Source organism: Chlorocebus sabaeus, chromosome X, assembly GCF_047675955.1.
Source record: "Chlorocebus sabaeus isolate Y175 chromosome X, mChlSab1.0.hap1, whole genome shotgun sequence".
Classification (NCBI taxonomy): domain Eukaryota; kingdom Metazoa; phylum Chordata; class Mammalia; order Primates; family Cercopithecidae; genus Chlorocebus; species Chlorocebus sabaeus.
In genome coordinates, this window is record NC_132933.1 from 87,846,628 (window position 1) to 87,874,179 (window position 27,552).

The following is a 27,552-nucleotide window of genomic DNA, read 5'->3' on the forward strand; positions in this document are numbered from 1 at the left end:
CCTGCCTAATTTTGTTCAGGAAGCTTTTCCCTGACTCCTTGCTCACTTCTCAGGACTAAGTTGGTTCTCCCCTTATGTGTGTGCTCACAGAACCTAGACTTATTTCAAGCCCTGATTGCTAGGTATAGCTATATATGTATGCATGATCTTTGTAATAGCTGGTCTCTCACTAAATGGTAAGCTTGGTAAGGGCAAGGCTCATGTCTGTCATATCTGCTATGAAATCTTCACTGAAACCTTGATGGTTCTTGACGCATCATAAGTATACAATAAACATTTTTGGGCTGAAAACTTTTGGCTCATTTTTTTCTCATAGAAATGCTGATTAAGAAATATAATGAGAAATTTAATAAGTAATTTGCACTACTTTTTGAAAGGCAATTTGGGACCAAGGATGTTGTTGCATCTCTGCCTCCTCTTAGTTCAGTTCACTGTTGAAGTACAAAGAAAGATCTGTGAATTCAATATTCTGGCCTCCATTTTTAAAGTCTTGATCTATTCCCTGAAAGTATGATCATGTTAACAAGAGACTGACTGACTTCCTTTTTGCTAATTTCTTGCATTTTAATGGTATTAACCCCAACATACCCTGCCTGACTTACTTGTTTCTTAGCAATAAGAATAATGTTGGCCCTGATAAAACTAAGAATTTTTTTTTATTTCTACCCCCTCAAATCAATCAGTTCTTCTAATAAAATCATGCATTAGAACTCACTGCTAGCCCATATCTTAAATATTGTTTCAGCCATTGCAAACTTCTGATCAATTGAGAGCTACTGAATACTTACTATGGAAAAGCCACCACCTTGGCTTGCAGTTACTGTTTTAAGTGCTGCTTCAGAAGAAGGGGCAGAAGGCTATGGTTTCCTTCTCTTCCCCATACTTTCTCTACAACATTTTCCTTCCTTTCATTGCTAGCCTGGATTCTTAAAACTCAGCAAGGAACAGGTGAAACATCTGTTCTCAAAGAGGTCAAGGAGCCAAAAGCAAACCAACAGAAGCTAAGAGGCATATTACTCTTTCTGTATTTGGACATTTTAATTGTTACAAATAGCACAAGGCCATAGGAAGAGCACAGGCCCTGGAGTCAGGAGTCTTGGTTCTGTTTCAGCCAAGTTGGGTGACGTCGGACAAGTCCTTTGCCTCTCTTGGTCTCAGTTTCCTCATCTATAAACTAGGATTTCTGTGAGGCTTGAAAGACAAGATAGTTCCCAAATTATTACCAAATCAGACTCTAAACCCATTAACATATTTAATTGAAACAGATACGTAGCCACATCCAGACTTTTACCAGACATGTGAACATAGTCAGTGGTAAGGATTCTTAGGGTGAAGGGGATAGTGGAAAAAGAGAGAGACATTAGATTTAAAATCTCAAAGACGGTTCATAAATTGCTTCCCACACATCCCTTACAAACCCTCCACTTCTCCCCAAGCCAGCATTAACGCATTATAAACCACTTTATGTTTGACATAGATATGTACACTCAGGACCCCATTTTAGTTTTGGTTGCTATATTTTTTTTTCCAGACATGCTATCTTCATTAATCTGCAAGTAACTTGGTCCAAAGTGGGCACAGGCTCTAGCTTCATAACTTATTGTGTGGCCTTGGCAAAACAACTTTCCCTATCTGAGTCAGTTTTCTTCCTTCTAAAAGGGGATGAATCTACTTGCCCCCTTCATATTGGTTGTGAGGATAAAATGATAGGTTGTACATATCAGACTCAGCACAGTAGCCAGTATATGCTAGGCACTTACACAGGCTTGTCACTTACCTCCTCCCCTTATGAGACAGAGCTGGGGCCAGTTCTTGGCTCTGGATCCACAGGGTTTGTGACTAACCAACTCAGTGTTCTTTAAATACCAACTAGTGGCTCTACAAGGTAGCAACCTTCAAGATGATAGGAAAATGTAGACACTAGGGAGAATTTTATGATTAAGAAAGTTATTACATCTTTGATCCAAAGAAGAGAAGGGCTTTAATTTCTTCCCTGGAGAATGCTTAAAATCACAGTGGACATCCAGAATGACATGAGATTCATGTTCCACAAACTTCTCAAGCTCCTACAATATACCAAGCCCTGTATTCAGCATGATCATGGGAATGATCTCATAGAGGCCTCACAACAAGCCTCTGAGGTGGGCTTACTAGGTACATTTTTCAGATGAGGAAACTGAAGCTCAGTAAAAGAAAGGACAAACTCAGGGAGAGTTCTGACTCACCTTTAGTTGGGAGTGAGTCACCATCTTCCTTTTGTCTGAAGTCCAGCTCTCTAGGCCTATTTGTGCACTCTGAGTAACTGCCTCTTACCTGGTCTCATGTCCTCTAATTATTCTCTACTTTGCTTCCAGAGTCCCTCCCTAAAATATTCCTCCAACCTTATCACTACCGTGCGTTGAAACATACAATAATTAAACATTATTTGGTGCAGAGTAAGCACTTAAAAAATGCTTATTAGGGTCGGGCGTGGTGGTTCATGCCTGTAATCCCAACACTTTGGGAGGCTGAGGCGGGTGGATCACTTGAGCTCAGGAGTTCAAGACCTGTCTGGCCAACATGATGAAATTCCATCTCTACTAAGAAACACAAAAATTATCTGGGCATGGTGGATGGGCGCCTGTAATCCCAGCTATTTGGGAGACCGAGGCCAGAGAATTGCTTGAGCCCAGGAGAAGGAGGTTGTAGTGGGCTGAGTTCTGTGCCACTACACTCCAGCTTGGGCGACAGAGTGAGACTGTCAAATAAATAAATAAATACATACATACATACATACATACATACATAAATTTAAAAGTTTATTAGATAAATGTCTGCCTATAGGATTAAGTCCAAACCCTTTAGTCTGACATTTAACATATTTCATAGTCTGGCTCCTACTTGCCTTTTCTAAATACTACATCTCCCATTTCTTTTTTCCACCTCTACACCTCATATAAGAACCCTACATTTCAGGCACTCTGAACCACTCATCCTTTCCTTTCTCTTTATTGTATCCTCACCTGGAAAGCCTATTCTCCTCTATGGTCTGACAAATCGTTAGTCACTCTTGAGACCTATTTACATCTTCTCTGCACAGGTTACACCTTATCTATTCCTGTATTTTGTTTGACACCACACTGTACTGTAATTAATAGGTAAATTTTCAGCCTCTTCTGTTCCTCAAAGGCAAGGATTTGCTTTTATTTATCTGCCTCGCCCAGTGACTCCTACAGTACTTCTTCCATTGACTGACAAAGTCCGAGCTTAAGTAATTGTTTGTTGAACGGGTAGCTGGAAGTAACAAGGTTCTCCTCCCCACTCTCCTTTCCCCCAGCTTTTGCAGCGTCTTGCTCCTCCCATCCTCCTCTTCCCCACCCCCGCCCCACCCTAATTTGAATGCCAAAGTTACTGGTCCCCAGGCAGCAACTAGCACATTCAACATCTCCGAAGCTACTTTCCCTGCAGGCTTTGTTTCCATCCCCAAGGCATAATTAGCAACTACCGCTAATCTTTTGCGGGTGAGTAGGTGCAAGGACCCCCGAAGGGGAGCGAATGGGTACGTCTCTCATCTCTCCAATGGCCTTCAGGAGGTTTTTTTTCCCCATTTTCCCACACACGGGCCAGATGAATATCCCCATTCCTTTGCACTCTTCACACCTTTGACATAATTATCTATAACAAATTGATTTAAAGTGCGGCTGCAGGAAGGGAAACAGGCATGTCTCGCTTGGCCTTCTGGGAGTTGTAGTCTTACAGGCCCCCGGGCTGCCTGGCTGGCCCTGAAGCTGTGGACTACAGCTCCCAGGCCTCTCCAAGCCCCTACCGCACAGGCTCAGAGCCCCAAGCCCGGAGGAGGTGGCTACATTGTGTCTATTGTATCCTTTGACTGGTGTATTTGTACATCTCTCGGGACGTGAAATTGACAGTGAAAAGTATGGCAGATGAGCAAGAAATCATGTGCAAATTGGAAAGCATTAAAGAGATCAGGTAAGTGGCACGTTGTCCCCCTCAACCCGCCGCCCCCCTCCAACCAACCCTTCCTTGCAGGAGAGGGTTAATTATCTATTGTTGGGCTGCTTGTCTGGGGAGCTGGAAAGGGGCCCATTCACCACAGACTTGCAGGAGAGGTGAGGATGGGAGGGGCGCTGAGGAGAGTTGAGAGAGAGAGAGAGAGAGACCTCTTGCCAGATGTGGCTGAGAAAGCAAAGAGGAAGAAACACAGGGTTGGTCCCAAGACAGTTTTATTTTTCGAGGTGGGGGTCAGGACTCTGCATTCATGGTCACGTTTTTAAAAAGTACTTGTGTGCCCCAAGGTGTCTTTGGCTCCTTGCTCTTTAGGAGTCGAGATTTTTTTCCAGTCTCTTGTTCAACTTGAGAACCTGGAGTTTGGGAAAGGCTTTTGAGAGCTAAGTCTAGCGCATCAGGGCTGGTGGCTGCTGCCAGGGGCTGCCAAGTGGGGGTTGCAGAGGAATCTCAGCGGGCGGAGCTGGGAGAATGGCGCGCGCTCGTTTTCCTTTCACTCACTCGCCACTTTCTTCCTTTCTATCCCGCGCTTGGGAGGGGGATGGGAGCAATGGGGATTGGGGACGCGGTCGCTGCGCTGATGGTGGGATCGCGACAGCTGCTCTGAGGAGCTGGAGGTGACAGGCAGGCTGGCAAAATGGGAGTTGCCCAAGTGGAGTCCGCCACCCGGTTGCTTCTGGAGCAGCTTTTGGCAAAGCGATGATATTGTCCTTGCTCAGAACACAATAGCGCCGGGCTGTGTGGGCTGGCACAAGGTCTTTCTTCACCTCCCCTTCTCAGCGTGAGCCCCTGCTTTGGCTTTTGCTCTCACTCTGAGAGTGGCCTGGGTCAAGCTGTCTCCCTGGAGTGTTTTCTGAGAACCCAAGGTGGAAGATGTCAAGTGTGTCTCTTTAAGAAATAAGACTTTGGGCATGAGATTTAACCCTTAGAGTGCTGGACGAGACCTACACGTGGTGATTAGTGGTGGTAGGTAAAACACCTTGGTTTCTTCTTCCTCTTGGGGGGTGGCATCTCTCTTTCTACAGGAGAGGTAAAGGAAGGGAACTATCATTTATTGAGCCCCCTCCCGCCCCTGTGTGCCAGGCCCTTTGACCTAATTTTGCTCATTCAGCAAGAGTCCTGTGAGCTTCCTACTCCTCCTTTACAGCTGGGGAAATAGAGGCCCAGAGAATTTGAGTGATTTTCCCACAGCCACCCAGCTTGAAAGTGCCACATTTTGTTGGTCTGCCTGCAAAGGTATTCCTTTTCCCACTATGTCCTAGGCAAAGTCTGGAAAGGAGAAAGGAATATGTTGCAATTTTGTTTTGTTTTGTTTTGTTTTTTTTTGCAAAAGCATCAGAAGTTAGCTAGAAAGTGTGACACCTTGGTACAGTAGAGTGCCAGCTGTCATAATAACAATGCAGCTAGTCAGAAGCTTAAGCTTGCAAATGGAGAGCCTAGACTTCCACTCTCACCAAGCTTCAAAGGAACCACCACCCCATGCCCAGAAAAGGACCAATTGTGAGCAAGGACTTTAATCCCCAGTGAAAATAGACCTTTCCCAGTGAAGACCACATGGAGAACCATGACTTCTACCCTTACCAGTGGTAGCTAGGAGTTTCTACCTCAACCAGCTAGGATGGAATCAGCATAGGCCCAGAGAAAAGGCCAAACTTGCACCTCTAACCAGCAGTAACAAACAGCCCCTCCCCAATCTGGATGTCAAGAGACAGTGGAGAAACTGGACCTCTGCCGTCCCTCTTCCATCCAGGAGAGTGTTAGAGAACTGCTAAAACAAAAGATTTAAATAAGATCCAGAGTATCCAACTTTTAATCAAAAAATCACTTTCCATACTAAGATATCCACTTGAATGAGAAAAGAAAATAAACAGATGCCAATACTGAGATGACACCCATGTTAGAATTATCTGATAAGGATCTTAAAGCACCTGTCATAAAAACATTTCAGTGAGCAGTTACAATACACTTGAAACAAATGATAATGTAGAAAATCTCAGAAAATAAATAGAAAGTCTCAACAAATATAAAACATAAAGAAGAACAAAGTGACATTTTTAGAACTGAAAAATACAGTAACATAAAAACCCCAAAAAAACCCAATGGATAGGTTCAACAGTAAGGTGGAGAAGACAGAGGGAAAAAAATAGCTTACAAATATAAAACAGTAGAAATCACTGTGGAACTATAACAAAAGCTTTAACATTTATGCCAACAGATTCCCCGAAGAAAGAGGGCAGGATTGGAAAAGTATCGGGAAAAATAATGACTAAAAACTTGCCAAATTTGCAAAAGACATACACATTTAGATTCAAGAAGAGGAGCAAACACCAATATAATCAACACAAAGAAATACACTCCAGGACACATTGTAATCAACCTCTGAAAAATGAAAGAAAAAGGAAACTTCTTCAAAGCAGCTGAAGAGAAACAATTCTACAAAGGAAAAAAACTTTAGAGTGACAGATTTATCATCAGAAACTGATGATGCCCTAGCATTTTTTAAATGCCGAAGGAAAAGAAGTGACAACCCAGAAATCTATGTCCAATAATAATATCCTTCAGTACTGAATGGATAATCAAGACATTCTCCAATGAAGAAATACTAAGGAAATTTAGATATACCCTAAAAAAAGATGATAGTAAGCTCTGAAAACAGAAAAGAAACAATAAACAGTAAGCAAAAACATGGTTAATACAGCAGACTTTCTCTTTCCTCTTGAAATTTCTTATGTTTGATAATTGAAGCTAAATTTATAATGTTATCTAATGTGGTCTCAGCATATGTAGAGGAAATATTTAACACATTTATATTGTAAACTGGGGAATGTAAAGAGATGTAAAGGGGAGGACATGCTTCTACACTTCATTCAAGCATGTAAAGTGGTGAAGTCAGAAGATTATTAAATAAGTTATGTATATATAATATATTACTGAGAGAAAACACTGAAAATGCTATACAAAGAAATGTACTCAAAACATTATAAATAAATCAATATGAATTTTTTAAAAATGCTCGTCACCCACAGGAAGGCAGGGCAGAGAAAATTGAGAAACTAAAATTATAGAGAATGAACAGAAAACAAAAAATAAAAGGACAGACATAGCCTTAATGTATCAATAATTATGTTCACAAGAAATGGTCTAAATACCATGCAAACATTAATCAAAATAAAACAGAAATGGCCATCTTAATATCAAATAATACAGACTTCAGAGCAAAGAAAATTCCTAGGGACAGAGATGGGTATTACATAATGAAAAATAAATGTGTGTGTTCCAAAAGTGACTTAAATTAACCTGCTTTTGACAATTTTACAGTAATATACAAAGGTTAAGCCACTTGGTTTAAGAATTTAAAGTGGAGAAAGTACTATAAACATATACTTCACGTTCACATATGGACAGGTAAACATGTATGGGAGGTAGAAAGAAGGAAGGAGCAAAGAGTCAAAGAAACTGAAGAAAGGAACTAACATTTGTCAAGCACCTTTTAATTTCAAAGCTCCTGGCTCATTTACTCTTTAGTCTTCCCAAAGAAAATCTGGGATAGGAATTATTACCCCCATTTTATGGATAAGGACATTGAGGATCAGATAGGTTAGGCAACCTTCCCATGGTTACACAGCTAGGAAAGAAAAAATAATATATCCTCCTATTCACATGGCATATGCATTTCAGTGTTATTAACTGCCCTTACAAATGCTAATTATCTGATTAACCATTATTCATATTCACTGTGAATATGACCTATATGACCTATATGAAATGCCTCATCTTTTCCAAAACTTTCTCAAGTTCCCCAGTTAAAATGAATTGCAATACCCCCACCACAGTCTCCACAGGGAGATTTATTATAGCACTCAAGTTATCCCATCTAATGATGCAATTTTGAATTGATATGTATCTTCCTTTCTTCCTTCCTTCCTAACTGCTCTAATCCTAAATCTCCTGAAGTATAAGCATGGCAGCATATTTCTGTTAAAAAAAAAAAAAATGTTTGCTGGACAGAAGCAGGAATGATGACGGCAGCATCATCTAATGACCTATTGAAGTCAAGCTAAGAGCCTTACACACATTCAGACACGAGCCCAGAAATGTACACATTAATACTCAGCACTCACACCAATGGCAGAATTTGCAGTGGGAGAAACATCAGAAGTGGATTCTCCCACCACAGACCATTTTCTGCTTCTAACTCTGAACACATGCCCACCCCTGTCTTTCAGCCCAATCCCAATCACACTCCCACTTTATGTTCCCAACCTCAGCCCCCAAAACCCAAACTAATCTATTTTGCCCATGTTTTCCTTGGACTTTTAAATGGTGATGAAGGAGCATGTAGATAAGTGGAAGAAGAGAGACAAGAATGGAACAAAAGAAGGATGATAGAAAAGAGGGAAAGGGGGGATAACAGTAATAAAACAGAGACAGTGAGTACAGGCACCATTAAATGGACCAGAGCCCTACACCAGCTCCCCAAGTACATAACAATATTTCCTTAAAATGCACATGCCATCCATTCATGTGTATTGCATACACTCACACCCTGATGTACACATATCCATACACAAAGAGCTTTCCTCACTTGAAAAAAAGAAAAACCATTTTGGAAGGAGATGTTGTGTTAAGTAGATACTCTTAAATGAATGTTTCTCGACTGGGTCCTTCTTTTCGTTTTTTCTTTCTACACACTCTTTTGAGTAAATTCCTATACTTCCATGGCTTCAAATATTATCTTCCAAATCTCCAACCTGTATACCCCACCCACATTCATGCTTTAGCCCACACATATGACAGCCTAGTGGGCTTGTCCGCCTGGAAGTTTCACAGATAACTCAGATTTATATCTACATCTCTTCCTACAGCAATCAAGCTCCTCCCCCTAAACCTTTGGTTTAATGCCACCATTTCCTGCACAGTTACCTCAGATGGCAATCTGAAAGTCAATGTTGACTCCTATTTCTCTTTAATGACTCACCTGCAATCACTTAGCAAATTCTACTATTTCTATCCTGAATATCTTACTCAATACCTGCCCCACTCTCCACCTCCCAGTTCACTGCTCCATTTCAAGTCTTCATTATAACTGGCATGGATATTTGTAATGCAGTATCCATTTCCATCTGAAGAATTACTTCCCTGTATACAGTCTCTGCTGTATCTGCAATGTCATCCACATAGGAAGCTATGAGAACTACCTTCCTAAAGCATGGGTGTTATTTTATTTCTCAAACATCTTCACTAACTTTTCATTATGTATGACAATCTTTTTGAAAAATACAGGGTGCGTCCCATTATTACCTCATAAAAATAATTTGGTTGGTCCCTAGTAGCACTTTTAAAAAAACCTTTTTTAAACTAAAAAGGAAATTATCAACTTACATTGCATATGAAGAAGTAGGTATACTTTGGGGAAGGTTTTGTTTAGTTTTAAATATGTGTATGTGTGTATTGTGTCATGAGGTGAAATTCATTTCTCACTTATGTCATTTCTTACTGTGTCTCTGTTGAACACACATTTGCCTATCAGTGTTTCCATGGCATTCATGCTGCCTCCCCAGAAATCTGTCCCATACCCACCATTCTGACCTTATCTGCTACTACTGCTTTTTATTCACCCTATCCTTTAGCCATATAGAAGTTCTAACTGTTTTATATATTTTCATTCTGCCAGAACTTTGCTTCTGCAGATTCCTCATTCTAGAATGCCACTCTCCCATTCCAAGCATCTAAATCCTACTCATTTTTCAAGGAAGACCTATATGAAATGCCTCATCTTCTCCAAAACCTTCTCAAGTTCCCCAGTTAAAATGAATTACAATACCCCCACCACAGTCTCCACAGGGAGATTTATTATAGCACTGAAGTTATCCCATCTAATGATGCAATTTTGAATTCATATGTTCCTTCCTTCCTTCCTTCCTTCCTTCCTTCCTTCCTTCCTCCCACCCTCCCTCCCTTCCTCCCTTCCTCTCTTCCTCCCTTCTTCCCTTCTTCCCTTCCTTCCACCATTGCTGTGGCAGCCTCGGTAGGCTCCTCTGTTACCTGGCTTGGGGATTGACTCAGAACCAGTGCTTACTCAAGAGCAAGGCACAGGATAACTGGAACCTCTGGGACTTGTAGATGGACAAGTTAAGCCAAACAATGCTGGCCAGAGGAGAGAGAGTGAAAAGTTATTGGCATTTGGTATTGAGATGTGAGAAAGTTTTCAGAATGAACTGTTATAAGAAACTTACTTTGCTGACAGTAGCTTTGTTTCCAGTTAAGCAAATAAATATTGCATGGAAGAATGCTTAGTGCTTAGGCAATATTCTCACCAGACTGGAGTAAGTAGGAAAAGCTAGCTCCTTTGTGTTCATTCAGTGGCATTTACTGAGCACCTGATCTGGGCCATAATCAGGGTTGGGCTATCCTGTGGTAGCCCATCACTTACGATAAATTAGACCCGTTGGAAGGATCTTCTAATCAAAGTCAATAGCTCTGATCTCTCCCTTGAGTTCCAGACTCACATATCTAACTGCCCATTTAACTTACACACTTGCATGTATCACTAGCATCTCGAACAGGCCTTTAACTCCAGCCCCACCCCTAAACATTTTTCTTTCCCAGTCTTCCCCATCTCAGTAAATGCCTCACTATGCTGAAAGCTAGAAGCCATTCTTTATTCCTCTTTTTATGTGACCCTCTCCATCCATACCATTAGCATAGTGGTTATTAAACTTGACCATGCAGGAGGCTCCACCTAAAGGGCTGTTAAATCATTGATTGCTGAGCCCCATTTCCAGGGTCTGTGATTCAGTAGATCTGGAGTGGGGCCTGAGAATTTACATTTCTAACAAGTTCCCAGGCAATGCTGCTGGTGGTGGTGCAGGGACTACATGTGGAGAACAACTGCATTAGTAAGACCTGGCCAGTTATACCTATACAATATAATCTGGAATTGTCCACTTCTTATCCCCTCAACTTATCAACAAATACTAGCACTTTTCCATCAATCTCCAGTAAACAGTATCTTTTCACTTAATTTTCCCATCTTCGAGGCCTATAGGTCCCAGCTGTTCTACCCTGCTTTTTGAGTAAGCACTGGGGCTGAGTCACCTCTGAAGCTGGGTGACAGATGAGCCTGCCAAGTTTGTCCTGGCAATGGATGATCCATGGCCCTAGAACTTCTCCGTCTTTGCTCCTGTCCTCTTCCATATTTGCCAGAAAGAAATCATTGAAAAGAAGGTATCCAGCTGAATGTTTTAGTCTTGGCTCAGGAGTCTGTCTGGAGAACCTGTGGCCTAGCAATCTGCTATGATTTGGATGTACCCCAAATGTCATATGTTGAAACATAATCCTACCATTTTGATGATATTAAGAGGAGAGACCTTTCAGGAAGTAATTAAGTCATGAAGCCTCTGCCATTAAGAATGGATTAGTGCCTTAGAAAATGACTTGGAGTGAGTTTAGACCCTTTTTTGTACTTCTGTGATTCCACCATATGAAGACACAACATTCATTCCCTCCTGAAAATGCAGCAACAAGGTGCCATCTTGAAAGGAGAGACCAAGCCCCTCACCAGACACCAAATCTGTTGGCACATTGATCTTAAACTTCCTAGCCTTCAGACCTGTGAGAAATAAATTTCTGTTCTTTACAAATTACCCAGTCCATGGTATAGTGTTACAGAAGAACAGACAGACTAGGACAGGAGCTCAGGAATACTGGTCCAAAAGTTACCTAAGACTGTCATCCTGGTGACTGTGGAAACCCTAAAGTACCCTAAAAACGCTGTGGTTTTCCTGTGGTTCACTAGGCATACTACCTGTGCTTCAGCCTCTTGGAAGAATCTCATTAGGACATTTTTATATATAAAATTGCATCTTTAATGATTTGGATGCCTTCCTCACTTGTAGGGCCAAACATTCCACAGATTTCATCTCACTGAATCATCCAACAATTCCATGCAAGGCTACACTGAGTCTTACTTTCCAGGTAGAATTTCCAAGGTGCCAAAAGATTCCATGAAGTGTACTATTTCACCCTGAAAATTGATGACTGAGCCAGGACAAGAATTCACCCTACTGGCCTGGTTTTTATGACTTTAAATCCATCATATGATGAAAATTCCTTGGTGTGATGGAAAGGTGATCAGATTTACAACACTGGATTTTCCACTTCCTGAATTTGTGTTCTTGGGCAAGTCACTTTACTTCTCTCAGCCTCAAATTCTTCATGTGTAAAAATGAAGCAAAACATACCTGCTGGTATGGTTCTTGTGAAGATTAAATTTTGATAGCATAAAAAGTGCCTAATATAGTTGCTGGAACATAGTAGGCACCACAAATATAATCGCTATTGTTATTAAATAAAGCTATTATTAAATAAAGCCTTTCTTAACAGATGGCTGCTTTCAGTTCCTGGCACTTATAGATTCTTAATAAATGTGAACCAAATGAATGAAATCCTTGCCACCCATGGTAATGTTTTTTCTTCTCTGAGGCTACTGATGCTATAATCACTCCCCTGGATTTACCACCTGTTTGCATTCAGTATGTTTTCATTCCAAATGTAATGATTGAGCCCCGCTTATGGCCAAAGCAGAATGATAGGTGATGTGGAGGTTAAAGAGAGAAATACGGTATAGTGCCACTGTCTAGAAAGCTCTCATGTATATACTCTGATTTCAAGTTGCTTCTTGCATAAATCTGTACTTTTTAGAGGACTCAGAGAACCATGACTATGTGCCTTGTGCTAGTCCCTTTCCCATCCTGGACCTTTCTTTATTCACCTCTGAAATAAAGAGGATAGATTTCATGGGTGACTTTGAAATAGCCCAGGGAATTCTAGGGAGGGTAATAAAGGGCCACTGTGATAGAGTCAGGTGATGGTTGAATTCGAGGACAGATTAATGACTCTGGGGGTCCCACTTCCACTTTAACCATAACAGTTATGATTTGTTCCATTTTCTATATTGGATCTCAATCAGTTATTTTATTTGAAGGAAAGGATCTTATCATTCATCCACAAGAACCAGCACACTTCTGGATAAATGGTGCTTGCTTAATATAATCTTTAAGTCTGCTTGATTGATGGAAGTTTGTAAAGAGTGAATTTGGTATTGTGAGTACATCTAAGCAGTGACTGGCATGACACTCAGTGCACATTAGAGAGAGGAAGGGCCTTTTATTTAGATTTAAGCTTAGCTCGAACTTCTCAATTGCTGGACAGAGAATGGAAGGCTGGGAATTAGATGCAAATCCTGAAGAGCATAGTAAAGACAATCTACCTCAAATACAACAAATTATTTATTTATTTATTTATTTATTTATTTATTTATTTATTATTAAGCCGTTAAGCTCCTTCTCATTGCTCCTGGCTGCCTTAATCAGCAAACTTAAAAAAAATCCATTCCCTCTACGTAAGCCTTTTGACAAGTCATTTATTTTTCTGGGAAAACATGAGCGTGCTTAGGAGTTATGTTTACTGGGAGTTGTAGGTTTAGATTTAATTCTGGGTGCAGTAAAAGGTCATTACAGAATAATTTGAGTTGTATTTTATATACTATAGGAAACATCCATTTCAAATGTACAATTCAGCATGTTTTAATGAATTTAAAGAGTTGTGCAATCATCACCATAATATTTTAGAAAATTTCCATCATTCCAAAATGGGCTCTTTGTTCAGTTTCAATTGATCTTTGTTCTTATTCACAGCCCCAGGAAACCTGTAATATATTTTCTGTCTGTATCGAGTGGCTTTTTCTTGATGCTGCATATAAATAGTTATACAAATGTGGCCTTTTGGGTCTGCCTTCAGTCACTTAGTTTATTGTTTTTGAGATTCATTCACATTGCAACATGTAACAGCATTTCATTCCTTCTTGTTGACAAATAGTATCCCATTGCATGGATATCCCACATTTTGGGTGTTCAATCACATGTTAAGGAGCATTTCAGTTATTTCCACCATTTTGGCTCTTATGAATAATGCTGCTCTGCACATTTGTATACAAGTCTTTGTGTGGAAAAATGTTTTCATTTTTACTGCTTAGATTCTCAGGAGTGAGATTTCTGTTTCATATTGTAAGTATATGTATAACTTTTTAAGATACAAGTGTTTTTGAAAGTGGATGTCCTAGTTTCCATCCCAAGAGGGAGTGTATGAGGGTCCCAGTTTCTCTACAAACTTTTTGTTCATTTTTCAGTTGGGCTGTTTGGTTACTGATTGTAAGTTTTGAGTATTCTTTAAATTTTCTGTAAACACATTTTGACCAGAAACTTGATTTGCAAACATGTTCTCCCAGTCTGGGACTTATCTTTTCATTGTCTTAACAGTGTCTTTTGAATTACAGACTTTTATATATATGTATGTGTGTGTGTGTGTGTGTGTGTGTGTGTATACCCAGGCTAGAGTTGAGCAGTGCCATCACGGCTCACTGAAGCCTTGACTTCCTGGGCTCCAGAAGTTCTCCCACTTCAGCTTCCCCAATAACTGTACTACAGGCTTGTGCCACCATGGCTGGCTAATTTTTCTTAAATATTTTGTAGAGACAGGGTCTCACTATGTTGCCCAGGCTGGTCATGAACTCCTGGGCTCAAGTGATCCTCCCGCCATGGCTTCCTAAAGTGTTGTGATTATAGGTGTGAGACAACGCACTCGGCCAGAAAATTTTGATGTTGATGAAGAAATCCAATTTATCAGTATGTTTTATGGATTGTGAGTTCTTGTGCCATTTAGGAGAAATCTTTGCCTAAGTCATGTTCACAAAGATTTTCTCCTATATTTTCTTCCAGAACTTTTATTTTTAGGTTTCATGTTTAGGTCTGTGATCCATTTTCACTTAAATTTTTTGTGTGGTGCGAGGTATGGGTTAAGGATTTTCTTTTGCATTTGGATGTTCAGTTGTTTCACTATCATTTGTTTGAAAGACTTGTCTTTATATCTGCGGGTTTATTTCTGACCTATCTGCATCATTTCTTTATTTGTGTATCTTTATGCCAATAGTTTGCTGATTTGATTACAATATCTTTTTAATAATTATGGAAATCAGGTCATGTAAGTTCTCCAACTTCATTATTCTTCCTCAGAAATAATTTTGGCTATTCTAGGCACTTTGAATTTCTATGAGTTTTAGATTCCCCTTGTCAATTTCTATTAAAAACCATACTGGGATTTTAATAGGATTTTGTTGGATCTATAGATTAGTTTGTTAGATTTCACCAGTGTGAAATGAAATAATGTCCTATTTCTGTTCTAGGATCTAATCCAAGATACAAGATTGCATTTTTATGATTCCATTTAACTTATTTTATGACTTGTTAGCTATAATGCTGTTTTATTATTTCAGTGACTGCTTTAGAGTTTATAATATACATCCTTAACTTATCACAACCTACCTTCAGTTGAGCTCATAATACTGCACATATAATGTAAGAAGCATACAACACTATATTTCTCCCTTTCTGGCCTCTGTGCTATTGCATTTTTGTACTTTTTGGTTTAAACTGTTGATTATATTTTTAAGTAACTTCATTAAGGAAGAAAATAATCATGATATTTTTCTATGTAGTTACCATTTTCAGTGCTCTGTATTCCTTTGTTTTGATACATTTCCCTCTGCTATCATTTTCCTTTTGCTTGAAGGACTCCCTTTAACATTTATGGTAGTGCAGGTTTGTTGATGATATAGCATTTTATCTTTCCTTGTGTGAAAAGTTCTCATTTTACTTTTGTTTTCAAAGTTGTTTTCCCTGGGTAAATAATTCTTTATTGGCATGGATTTTGTCAGTACTTTAAAAGTGACACACCACTGTCATCTTACTTCCATCATTCTTTGATACTCTTTGTGTAATGTGTCCTTTTTTTCTGACTGCTTTACTGGTTTTGAGCAATTTGATTATGATATAGCTTGGTGTCACGTTCTTTATGGATTTTATGCTTGTAGTTTGATGAATCTATTGGATCAGTGAGTGTATAGCTTTAATCAAATTTGAAAGAGTTTTGGCCATTTATTCTTCAAATATTTTTATCTTCCTCTTTCTTCTTGGTCTTCAGTTATCTGTATTTTTAATTTAATTTAATTTAATTTTACTGTGGTAAGAACACAACACTTGAGATCTACCCTCAACAAATTTTTATATTTATAATACAGTATTGTTAAATAGAAGCATAATGTTGTACTGCAGATCTCTTGCAGTTATCATCTTGCACAACTGAAACTTTATACATATTGGATAGCAGCTCTACGTTTCCCCCTCCTTCAATTCCTGGCAACTGCCATTCTACTCTCTGCTTCTGTGAATTTAACTACTTTAAATACCTCATATAAGTGGAATCATGCAGTATTTCTCCTTCTGTGATTAGCTTATTTCACTTAGGATTATGTCCATGTTATCTCATATTGTAGGACTTCCTTCTTTTTAATGCTTAATAATATTCCATTGCATAAATATACTACATTGTTAATTCATTTATTTTGGTTGTTTTCATATCTTGGCTATTGTAAATAATGCCGTGATAAACATGGAAGTGTAGATATCTCTTTGAGATCCTGATTTCAATTCTTTTGGACAAATACCTAGAAGTAGGAGTGTTGGATCATATAGTAGTTGTATTTTATTTTTTCGAGTAACATTCATACTATTTTCCATAGTGGCTGTACTATTTTGCATTCCCACTAACAATGAACATGGGCTTCAATTTCTTGTCATTTTTGGCAATATACTTTTTAAAAAAATAATACCTATACTAGCCAGTGCAAGGTGGTATTTCATTATAGTTTTGATTTATATTTCCCTGATGATAAGCAACACTGAACATCTCTTTTTATACCTGTTGGCCATTTTTATGTTCTTTGGAATAATGTTTGTGGAACTCCTTTGCCCAATGTTCAATTGGGTTAATAGTTTTTGTGCTATTGATTTGTAGGATTTTCTTATATTTTATACAAATTTATCCATTATCAGATATATGATTTACAAATATTTCATCCTTTATGCAGGTTGCCATTTTACTCTGTTTGTTGTTTTCTTTACTGTGCAGAAACATTTTAATTTGATGTGATCCTACTTGGTCATTGTTGCTTTTGTTGCCTGTGCTTTTGGTGTCATATCCATTAAATCACTGCCACAAGGAAAGTCTTGAAGCTTTTCTCTTATGGCTTCTTGTAGGAGTTTTGTAGTTTCAGAAGTTACATTCAGTGTTTAATACATTTGTAGTTAATTTCTGTGTATGGTATAAGGTAAGGGTCCAATTTTGTACGTTTGCATGTGGACATAGTTTTTCCCATAGCATTTATTGAAAGGACTTTCATTTCTTGCATTGTGTATTCTTGTAAACTTTGTCAAAGATCAAGTGACCGTATGTGGGTGGATTCATTTCTGGGCTATGTTTTCCCATGGCCTCTATGTCTGTTTTTATGGCAGTACCATACTGTTTTAATTACTGCAGCTTTGTAATATATTATAAAATCAGGGAATAATTTTATAATTATTATAATAATAATTATTATAAAATAATTATAAAATAATCTTATTATTCTGGCTATTTGGAGTTTACATGAATGTTTAAAAAAATGCCATTGGTATTTTTATAAGGATTGTATTGAATCTGTAGATTGCCTTGAGTAATATGGTTAAGTCTTCCAATCCATGAACATGGATGTCTTCCCATATGTTTGTGTCTACCTTAATTTCTTTCATCAATATGTTATAGTTTCATTTATTGCTAAGTATTTTGTTCTTTTTGGTGCTATCATAAGTGGGATTGTGTCTGAATTTCCTTTTCAGATAGTTTGTTGATAATGTGCAGAAACACAACTGATTTTGTATGTTGATTTTGCATTTTGTAACTTTACTAAATTCATTTATTAGTTCTAACAGTCTTTTTGGAATTTTTTGGGTTTTCTACAACTAAGATTATGTCAACTGAAAACAGCAATAATCTTATCATTTCCATCTCAATTTTGGTGACTTTTATTTCATTTTCTTGTCTAATTGCTCTGGTTAGGTCTCTAGGATCTATGTTGAATATAAATGGCAAGAGTGGACATCCTTGTCTTTTTGCTGATCTTTTAGTGTTTTACCATTAAGTATGACTTAGCTGTGGGTTTTTCATATATTGCTTTTATTATGTTGAGGTAATTTCCTTCTATTTTTAATTGTTGAGAGTTTCTATCGGGACAGAATGCTGAATTTTGTCAAAGGCTTTTTCTGCATTTATTGAGATGATCATGTGACTGTTATCTTTCATTCTCTTGATGTGATATAGTACATTAATTGATTTTTGCCTGCTGATCTATCCTCACATGATAGGGACAAATTCCACTCGTCGTGTCGTATGATACTTTTAATGTGCTGTTAAATCAGTTTGCTTGTCTTTTGTTGAGGATTTTTACATGTATATTCATCAGAGATAGTGTCCTCTAGTTTTCTTTTCTTGCAGTATCTTCATCTAGCTTTATTATTAGGGTAGTGCTAGGCTCATAAAATGAGTTTGGAAGTGTCGCCTCTTCACTTTTTTGGAAAAGCTTGAAAAGGATTGGCATTAACTCTTCTTTAAGTGTCTGTCAGAAGTCACCATTGAAGCCAGCTGGTCCTGGCCTTTTCTTTGTTGGGAAGTTTTTAATTACTGTTTCAATCTCCTTACTAACTACAGGTCTATTCAGATTTTCTATTTATTCAGGACTCAGTCGTGCCAGATTGTATGTTTCTAGGAATTTATCCATTTTTTATGTTATCCAATTTGTTGATATGTGATTCTTCATAGTAGTCTCTTATGATCCTTTCTACTTCCTTGGCATCAGTTGTAGTGTGTCATCTTTCATCTCTGATTTCAATTAGTTGATTCTTTTCTATTTTCTCTTAGTCTAGCTAAAGATTTGTCAATTTTTTTAATTTAAAAAACCCCTCTTAGTTGAATTTTTAAAAATTGATTCTTTATTTGGCTTATTTCTGCTCTCTCTTCATTATTTCCTTCAAAACTGACCAATAAATCACATGGTTAATAGAATTATTAGCTAATGACATTAAAAGTTATTATGAGTACATTTAATATGTTCAAAAAGCTTGAGGAAAAACTGACCAAGTAGAGACATGGTAAAGATAAAAAAGATTCAAATAAAAAGTCTATAGATGAAAACTATTATGTCTAATATTTAAAAATTTCTTAGTTTAGAAAAAGAGGGAGAAAAGATTAGTGAACTTCCAGAAATAGTAATAGAAATTATCCCAAACAAAATACATAGAGTTGAAGATTTTTTAAAATAAACAGTAAGAGCAAATTATGGGACAACCTCATTTGGCTAAAAATACAGGTAACTGTCATTAAAAAACAAAGAAGATCATTATATAATGATAAAACATCAATTCACCAGAAATATATAGCAATTATAAATATATATACACCCAATATCAGAACACTGAAATATATAAGGAAACATTGACCAACTGATGGTAGAAATAGACAGAAAGACAATAATGGTAAGAGACTTCAATACCTCACTTTTAATAATGAATGGAACAGTCAGACAGAAAATCAATAAAAAACAGCAGGCTTGAGTAACTCTACAGACCAAATGGACCTTACAGACATATAAAACATTAAACCCAAGAGCAACAGAATAGATGCTCTTCCTGACTGTGCACAGAACATTCTCCAGGATAGAACACATTAGGACAATGAGCACATCTTAACAAATGTAAGAAGATCAAAATCCTACCAAGTATCTTTTCTGACTACAGTGAAATTCAACAGTAGAAGGAAAACTGGAAAATTCACAAATATCCATCTTAAGGGTTATATTTTTCCTGCCTATTTCTACATCTGGTAATAGTAAAGTGTGAATGGATGCCAGAAATAGTGAATTTTATCTTGTTGGTTGCTGCATGTATTTGTATTCCTATACTTAGTATCAGTTTTATCCCTGTAAGTCTTACTGTTAAGCATAGTTAAGTGGAACCAAAGTAGTGTTTTGTCTAGAAGTCATTTCCCCAGTGCTATTAGAAAACCCTTCTTTGTACTTTAATGCTTTATGAATTGTGAAGTTCTTCTACCTTGGCTGTTGGAAATAGTGACTCTTCCCAGGTCCATGTAGGCTCTGATCACTGTCCCCTTTGGGTGGTTATTTTCCTGGCCTTATGTAGTTTTCTCATACACATGTGCTGATCAGTATTTAACTGAATAATTGGTGGGGGTGGATCTTCTGAAAATTGAGATAATCCTTTTTTTCATTAAAAAATAAAAATAAAAACAGTGCTACTGCAATAGAGTTCTCTTTCTACATAGGTCTACACTCTCCAAAACCCTTTTCTGAAAATTTTTGATACCTTAGCTTCCCTAGAGTCATGGCTCCATTTTTTTCAATTGAAGGAAACTAGCAGGCTCTGACTGAGTTTCCCTTCCCTGCAGCCTAGAATATTTATCTAGGCATGAAGATATGGCCATCTTAGGGCTCATCTAAGCCTTTCCATCTTTTAGAGATCGCTGACCTTACTTGCCTGAAGTCCAGTGACTTAATTGCTATTTTTCCCTATATTTTGTCAGTTTTTTCTGTTTTTAGTTATGCCTGGGAGGGTAAATCTGATCCCTGTTACTCTATCTTGACTAGAAGTGAAAGTCAAGGTTATTTCTCAAATATGGTTTCAAAAGATCAGATTTTGTCATTTAAGACACATATTTTACATTAAAAAATCTAAAGTCAGGGTGTGTCTTAAAATCCATTGGTGTTTTAATCATGCTTAAACATGTGACTGCTGTTGGCCAGGATGCAGCTGTGGGGTTGTTGTCAATATCTGAGCACATGTGAACTTTGCCATGACTATTCATATTGTCTTATCTTAAACTGAGTTATGTCCATGGTTGCCAACATGTACTGTCCATAGTTGCCACCATGTATTTAGGTTAATTGTCATTTAAAATGTCCTCAACAAGATTTCACCATGATTCTCCATGAAAATAGAAAACGATTTTGTATGAAGAAGAACTCAGACCAGAAAACTCTGATAAAAATAATCTCTTGAATAAGTCTACATTAGGTCTTTCAATTTGTATAAAATGTAAATTTTGAATTATAAGAAAACAATTTGTTATAATGTAATTGGTAGCATTTTTTCTTAGTAGCATATAAAATAATGTGTACCTTACATTCAAAGGCATCCTAGATTCAATTAAATAAAATAACTGATTAGCCAGGATGTTAATAATGCTAATCCAAGAAAGTCCTAAAATAACAGTGTTTAAAACAAGACAGTTTTAATTATCTCTCACATTATTGATCTGGGAACAAGGTATTTGTGGTTTGTGGTGGTGTTTGATGTTGGGGACCTAGGCTATTTTTATATTGTTGCTTCACTGTATACAGGGTATTGCCCTCATCTATATGATTCAAGATTGCCCACTGTTGTGTACAGATTTTATCCAGTAGGAAAATAGCAATGGGAATGGCTCTTCCATTTATAGTCACAATCCAGAAGTTGTAGAAATCATTTCTGCTTCCATAAAATTAGCCAGAAAGTTGTCATATGGTCACAAATAGTTGCAAAAGGTATGGGGTAATATGGTCCTTATTCCAGAAATCTACATGCCCAACTGAAAATCAGAGGGTCTATTACTATAGAAAGAGGGAAGAATGAATTTGGGGAGACAGGAAGTATTGTGTTGTTTAAGAGAGAAATGAGATCAGCTCAGGGTATATTCTGCTACAGATCTCCAATTGGGTGCCACCCCTAGTACCTTCTTAATTCTCCAGCTTTCTGAATGCAAACACAGATACAAGAGCCCTTATGAACTGCTGGTAAGACTGTGAACTGTTATAGCCATCCTGCTGAGCAAATTGGCACTACTTAGTCAAAATAAAAATGCACATTACCTGGGCCCCTGAAATCCCACTCCTGGGATAAATCACCACCCCCCACCACCACCAAAAAAAAAAAAAATTACTGAGATAGGTACAAGGCTATTCATTTAAATGTTGTTTTGGAGGTGGGGAGATGGAAGCAAAGTGGGAATCTGTCCCTGGAAGAGTCACCAGATAAAATGTGGTTGATAGCCATATATAGAAGCAAGGAATTCTGGATATTAACTTGAGATTGCTGTGTGAAAACCATATTTTGGAAATTGGCCAATATAACAATTTATATATACACATATATGTACATAAATATATGCACACACATAGATATACACACACATACACATATACAGGCATGTGCTGTATAATGATGTTTCAGTGAACAATGGACCACATATACCATAGTGTGGTCCCTGAAGATTAAAATGGAGCTGAAAAGCTCCTATCACCTAGTGACGTACCCACTGTAACATCATAGTGCAATGTATTACGTTTGTGATGATACTGCACTGCCAGTCATATAAAAGTCTAGCATATAAAATTATCTACAGTGCATGATACTTGAAAATGATAACAAATGACTATGTTACTTGCCTATGCATTTACTATACTATATTTTTTATCATTATTTTAGAGTGTACTCCTCTTACTTATTAAAAAAAATAATAACTGTAAAACAGGTTCAGGCAGGACTTTTAGGAGGTATTCCAGAAGAAGGCATTGTTTTCATAGCGGATGATAGCTCCATGCCTGTTACTGCCCTTGAAGACTTTCCAGTGGGACAAGATGTAGAGTTGGGAGACAGTGATATTGACAGTTCTAACCCTGTGTAGGCCTAGGCTAATATGTGTGTTTCTGTCTTTATTTTTATTATTTTTTTTTATTTTTGAAACCTGGTGTCACTCTCTCACCCGAGCTAGAGTGCAGGGGCACAATCATGGCTCACTGCAGTCTCGACATCCCAGGCTCAAACGACCCTTCCACCTCAGCCTCCCAAGTAGCTAGGACCACAGGCATGCACTACCACACCTGGCTAATTTATATATATATATATATATTTTTTTATAGAGACAGGATCTTCCTATGTTGCCTAGGCTGGTCTCGAACTCCTGGCCTCAAGCGATCCTCCTGCCTTGGCCTCCCAAAATGCTGGGGTTACACACTTGAGCCGCTGTGCCCAGCCTGTATCTTTATGTTTAACCAAAACGTCCAAAAAGTAAAAATAAGTAAATAAATACAAACATAGAAAAAACGCTTATGAAATAAGGATATAAAGAAATAAAATATTTTTGTACACCTATACAGTATGTTTTTGTGTCAAGCTAAATGTTATTGCAAAGAGTTGTTAAAAGAAAAACTTCAGCCAAATTAAATTTAAAGGAATTTAGTTGAGCAATGAATGATTCATGAATTGGGCAGCCCTTAGAATTACAGCAGCTGCAGAGAGACTCCAGTACAGCCATGTGGTGGAAGAAGATTTATAGACAAAAAAAGGGAAGTGACATGCAGAAATCGGAAGTGAGGTACGGAAACAACTGGATTGGTTACAACTCAGCGCTTGCACTATTTGAACACAGTTGGAACCCTCAGCAGTGTATGAGTGGTTGAACTATGGCTGCTAGGACTGGCCAAGACTCAGCTGTTGTTATAGGCACATACTCCTAAGTTATGTTTTCAATCTTGTCTACCTATTAAGTTAGGTTATGCTTTGTCCTCAAGGACTCAAATGTAGAAGTAGAGACCTTCTCAGGCCATATTTAGTTTGCTTTAACAATTCCTCCCTTTTGGTTACTTTCTCAATTTTGAGATGTTGACCAAAACTTTAGTCATTGATGTCACTATCACCATTGTAAATGTACTTATTTGGTCTTGAAACCCACTGGAAAACAGTAGAACAGTGGGTTTTACAAGGTGGGAGCAAGGACGGAGTAGACGGTACCTCCTTATGCTGGAACATCCTGTTTGCAGGAGAAAAATAAAATCTGGTCTGTTCTAGGATCTATGTGTTTCCTTAAAGTCTTAATTTGATTATGTCACATTTAGCATGAGCGACTCCATGTTTGTTTGGTTTGATCTGTTAGGGCCTAATACAAGAGCTCAGTCCAAAACAATGGCCTCCCGTAATTTTGTTTAAAAATTCCCCTTTTTGGGTCAGGTTCTCACTTAGGTGAGAGTGTGACCAAAACTTAGGGCCTTAGTGCCACTCTCACTTAACATCATTTTGGGTTTCTGGTCTCAGCACATAATTCATAAGTTACCATATCTTCATGGTCGCATATATTTTTCAGCTCTTGTTCATCCCAGTTGAAGAGAGACCATTTGATATTCTATAGATGGCTGCATGCAAACATTTAAAACTTTTGAGAGAATGCAGCACACAAGGGAGACTACTATTATGACTATTGGGAGGATAACACCAACAGTTTGTAGTATGCTCCTTACCCAGGGTTCCCGTAAATCAAACTACCTAAAATTAAATAGATTAAAGAATGGACTAGATAGAGTCTACTCACTTAGCTAAGTAGTCTTTCCATTATTCCCCTACAACTGAATTTTTATCATCTACATTTGATGTATTTCTCCATAGGCGACAAGTGCCAGCAGCTCCACAGATACTTTTCCATTGAGCCAATTCTATTATTTAGCATAACTTTCATAAGAGAATTTAGTCTGTTGTGTAACCATAGCCTTTACAGTAAAATCTGCTATAGAGCCTATCAGGAGGGATACATTTTTAATCATTGCTTCTTTTACTCCAAACCATGGAAAAAAGATCTAACAAATGATGCCCTCTAGAAGAGTGAAGGCCTCCTCATAATGTTCGCTTTAACCCATGATGTGGGTTAAGAGGAGTGAACCAATGTTCTCTTTCTGATTGATTATGAGGCAACATGTGTACCGTTAAAGCTTCTTATCTACATTGAGCCTTCATCTTTTATCTGTCAAAGTATAAGGTTGTCCATGTATAAGGCTGGCTGCAAAATCCTTCACAAGTAAAAGTATAACCCATAAGTGCACACAACAAACCCTCTTTTCACTTCTATTGTTCATAGAGGCATAAGCAAGGAAAAAAAATAGTTAGACAAGAATCTCTTGATACTAGAGAAGTCTTGATCCGTGATCTTGGGAAAAGCTATTCACATCAGAGATGCCATCTTCTTCTGGAGAGAAACTTCCCTGGTTAACTTTACTTTAAGGGCTCCACTGGGTGTACAGTTCCAAGAGTGTGGAGGGACCCTTCTCAGTTGTGAGATTATGAACTTAAAATTCAAGGTCTTGAAGTTTTGTTGTAGTGTGGATGGCAAATACAGCCTTTCTCTGATGTTCTCAGAAGATCCAACTTTTGGGTTCTAGATTGTGAAGGGATTGATTGTCCTCAGTCAGTGATCCATAAAATCTTTCTTTACCTGGTGAAAATACTCTGTAGCATAATACTCTACTGTTATAACAGCAATCCTCTTGCACGGGAAAACTTTTTTACAACCAGAAAACATGCATTGAAAATGATAGTTGAATGAAATTCCTATATAAAATGTTTAAATGGCCCATCAGCTAACCAAATGCACCTGAAGCTTTGATTGTTTTCCCAGGAATATGGGTGTGACAAACCAAATATTGGTCATAAAGTATTTTAGGAATTTAGGAGACACCACATTAATACATAATTAAGTTGGATCATTTTATCTTTTCCATGATGAGTCATGGAATACAGAACCTTTAATAAAAAAAGCTTTAAGGACTCAGGGAGGACAAAGTGGCTCTCCTGCTTCTCCATGAGTCCATGCTTAATTAACATTAGACTTATGTTTTCTTGAATACCAGTTGTTTCTCCAAATTAGGTAAATAGCACTGATAATTGGTGGGTTATCATAGGTAATTTGACTTAGACCATGGAGTTTATTCAAATTGTATACCTAAACAATTTCAGTATTGGCTGATTTAGCATTCAAATCTGGCAGAGTATTTTCTTGTTATTCAATCAATTTTTGTTCTACTTGGGTTAGCAGTTTTATAAACCAGTCAGTCTTTTCATTAAAGTTTCAGGAATTCTTATCCAGTCTAAATGATATGATTTTAAAGTTATTAGAAACCTGTATTCAAGAGTGATTTTCAGGGTCCTTCCCATCTTTTCATGAACCTACTATAATATACCATATTCTAGGATTTTGCATGCTTGTGAAGTTTTTCAGAAACAGCATCAGTATTAAACAATTAACTGTAGAAATGACTTCAAATGGTTATAGTTAAAAACACAATTGAAAGAAAAATTTGATTATTTCTGTGGTCTACAATAACTTAACATAATAACCATAGTAATGATGAATAGCATACACTCAGATATACTAGAAATTTTGAAATCCCATACAATTTTGGAACATATATTAATATTGTTCACTAAAATATAACCTGAAGAAAGTTAATTTTTTTTGACAGTGCTTCCCATGTAACTTTATATGTCAAATAATTCTGTTTACCTTTCCTTTGGGTGCTTAAGGGGCCCTCTGGAGCCTTCCAAAGCTAGAGGTCATGAAATATAATTTTGAAGCTGAAATTTGATTTTGGGAAGCCTATCAAATATAGTAAAGATTTAAAACAGTTTGATATGATGAAATAGAATTCTAGGTACTGTAAGTCATTCATTTAGCCAAAATGATGACTCAAAAAATTTAAAAAGGTAAAAACCATTACTCATTAATAGGCAGAAAACTTAGCTTTCCAAACAATCTGTCTCTTGTCTTTCCCTTCTTTTTTGGTAGTTTATTCAGAAGGCAAACAAAAATCTTTTATTATCATTTACTATTACATGAAAGTCTTGTTCAAGAGAGAAAGCAAAATTTCACCCTGGCATTAGGGTACCATGAATGTTAACCCTAATTCTTAAGAAATCTTATAGACAAATTGATTCAATCTTAATCATTAGTATCATAAGGTGAGATTCCCACAAACCTTTTATTACCCTTTACAAATTTTTGTTGAAGAGCAGATTAGTGCTCTAAGAAGACCCTGTTGTGCTTTTATTTCAATGTTCAATTTTATGGAAAAAACAATAATACCTCTTTAAATTTAGTCAATATGTTTACATACAAAATTTGTTTTACAATATTAATTGTTACAAACCTTTTACAGCTTGGTCAAACGTTTACCTTTATCTTATCTAATTTAAAACAATCCTTTAGCCCTCTAATCTAGGCAAACATTTACATTCCCATGCCTTCTTATAATCTTTTACCAAAAATACTTTACTGTCTTCATATACCTTGCAAATAAAACTTTTTTCAGTAGTCTCAAATACATGTTATAATGGTAACTCTCCAGAATTTTTATTTTTGGTAAAAAACCTGGCAAGTAAGTAATTTTAATTATGTAGTAGGTTTGGATACTAGGAAATCAGACAGAAGTACAGATAAGGTGTGACTCTTTCATCATTTCTGTTAGACTTCGCTGCTTCCTGGGTTAACATTTTTGCATGTGTAAGCCAGCGGAACTCAGTTCTTCAGAAATTAAGAATTCAATTTGTACCTAAAATACTGACTTTGCTCTCAGGTTCCCTTGATGAACTTAGCCAGTGACTTTTCCTACCTAGGTGTGCACAAAAAAAAAAGTGAAACAAAGGGGTAGAACACAAAAATCCTCATGAATATGTAGAAGCCAATTTTTTCAGTTTCTACAATATTGCCATTTACTGCCAGTTTTTTTCTGACCGAGTCAGGTGT

At 37.4% G+C, this 27,552-nt stretch overlaps 1 protein-coding gene across 5 annotated transcripts in view; it reads left to right on the forward strand.

Annotated features, from left to right (window-relative positions):
• The window catches only part of ZC4H2 (zinc finger C4H2-type containing), a 107,341-nt gene that overhangs the window by 53,714 nt on the left and 26,075 nt on the right, over nucleotides 1–27,552 (forward strand). Inside the window, exon 1 of one of the 5 annotated variants that reach the window (XM_073013622.1) lies at nucleotides 3,420–3,500. The exons of 2 other annotated variants lie outside the window; for them this stretch is intronic. Coding sequence is in view for 2 of the 3 variants with exons in the window: in XM_007991912.3 (XP_007990103.1) it covers nucleotides 3,917–3,969 (53 nt within the window). In the remaining variant the exon portion in view is untranslated. Of the gene's footprint in view, nucleotides 1–3,419; nucleotides 3,501–3,744; nucleotides 3,970–27,552 lie in introns of those variants that run through there. 2 more of the 5 variants (XM_007991912.3, XM_007991908.3) reach the window with 2 other exon arrangements.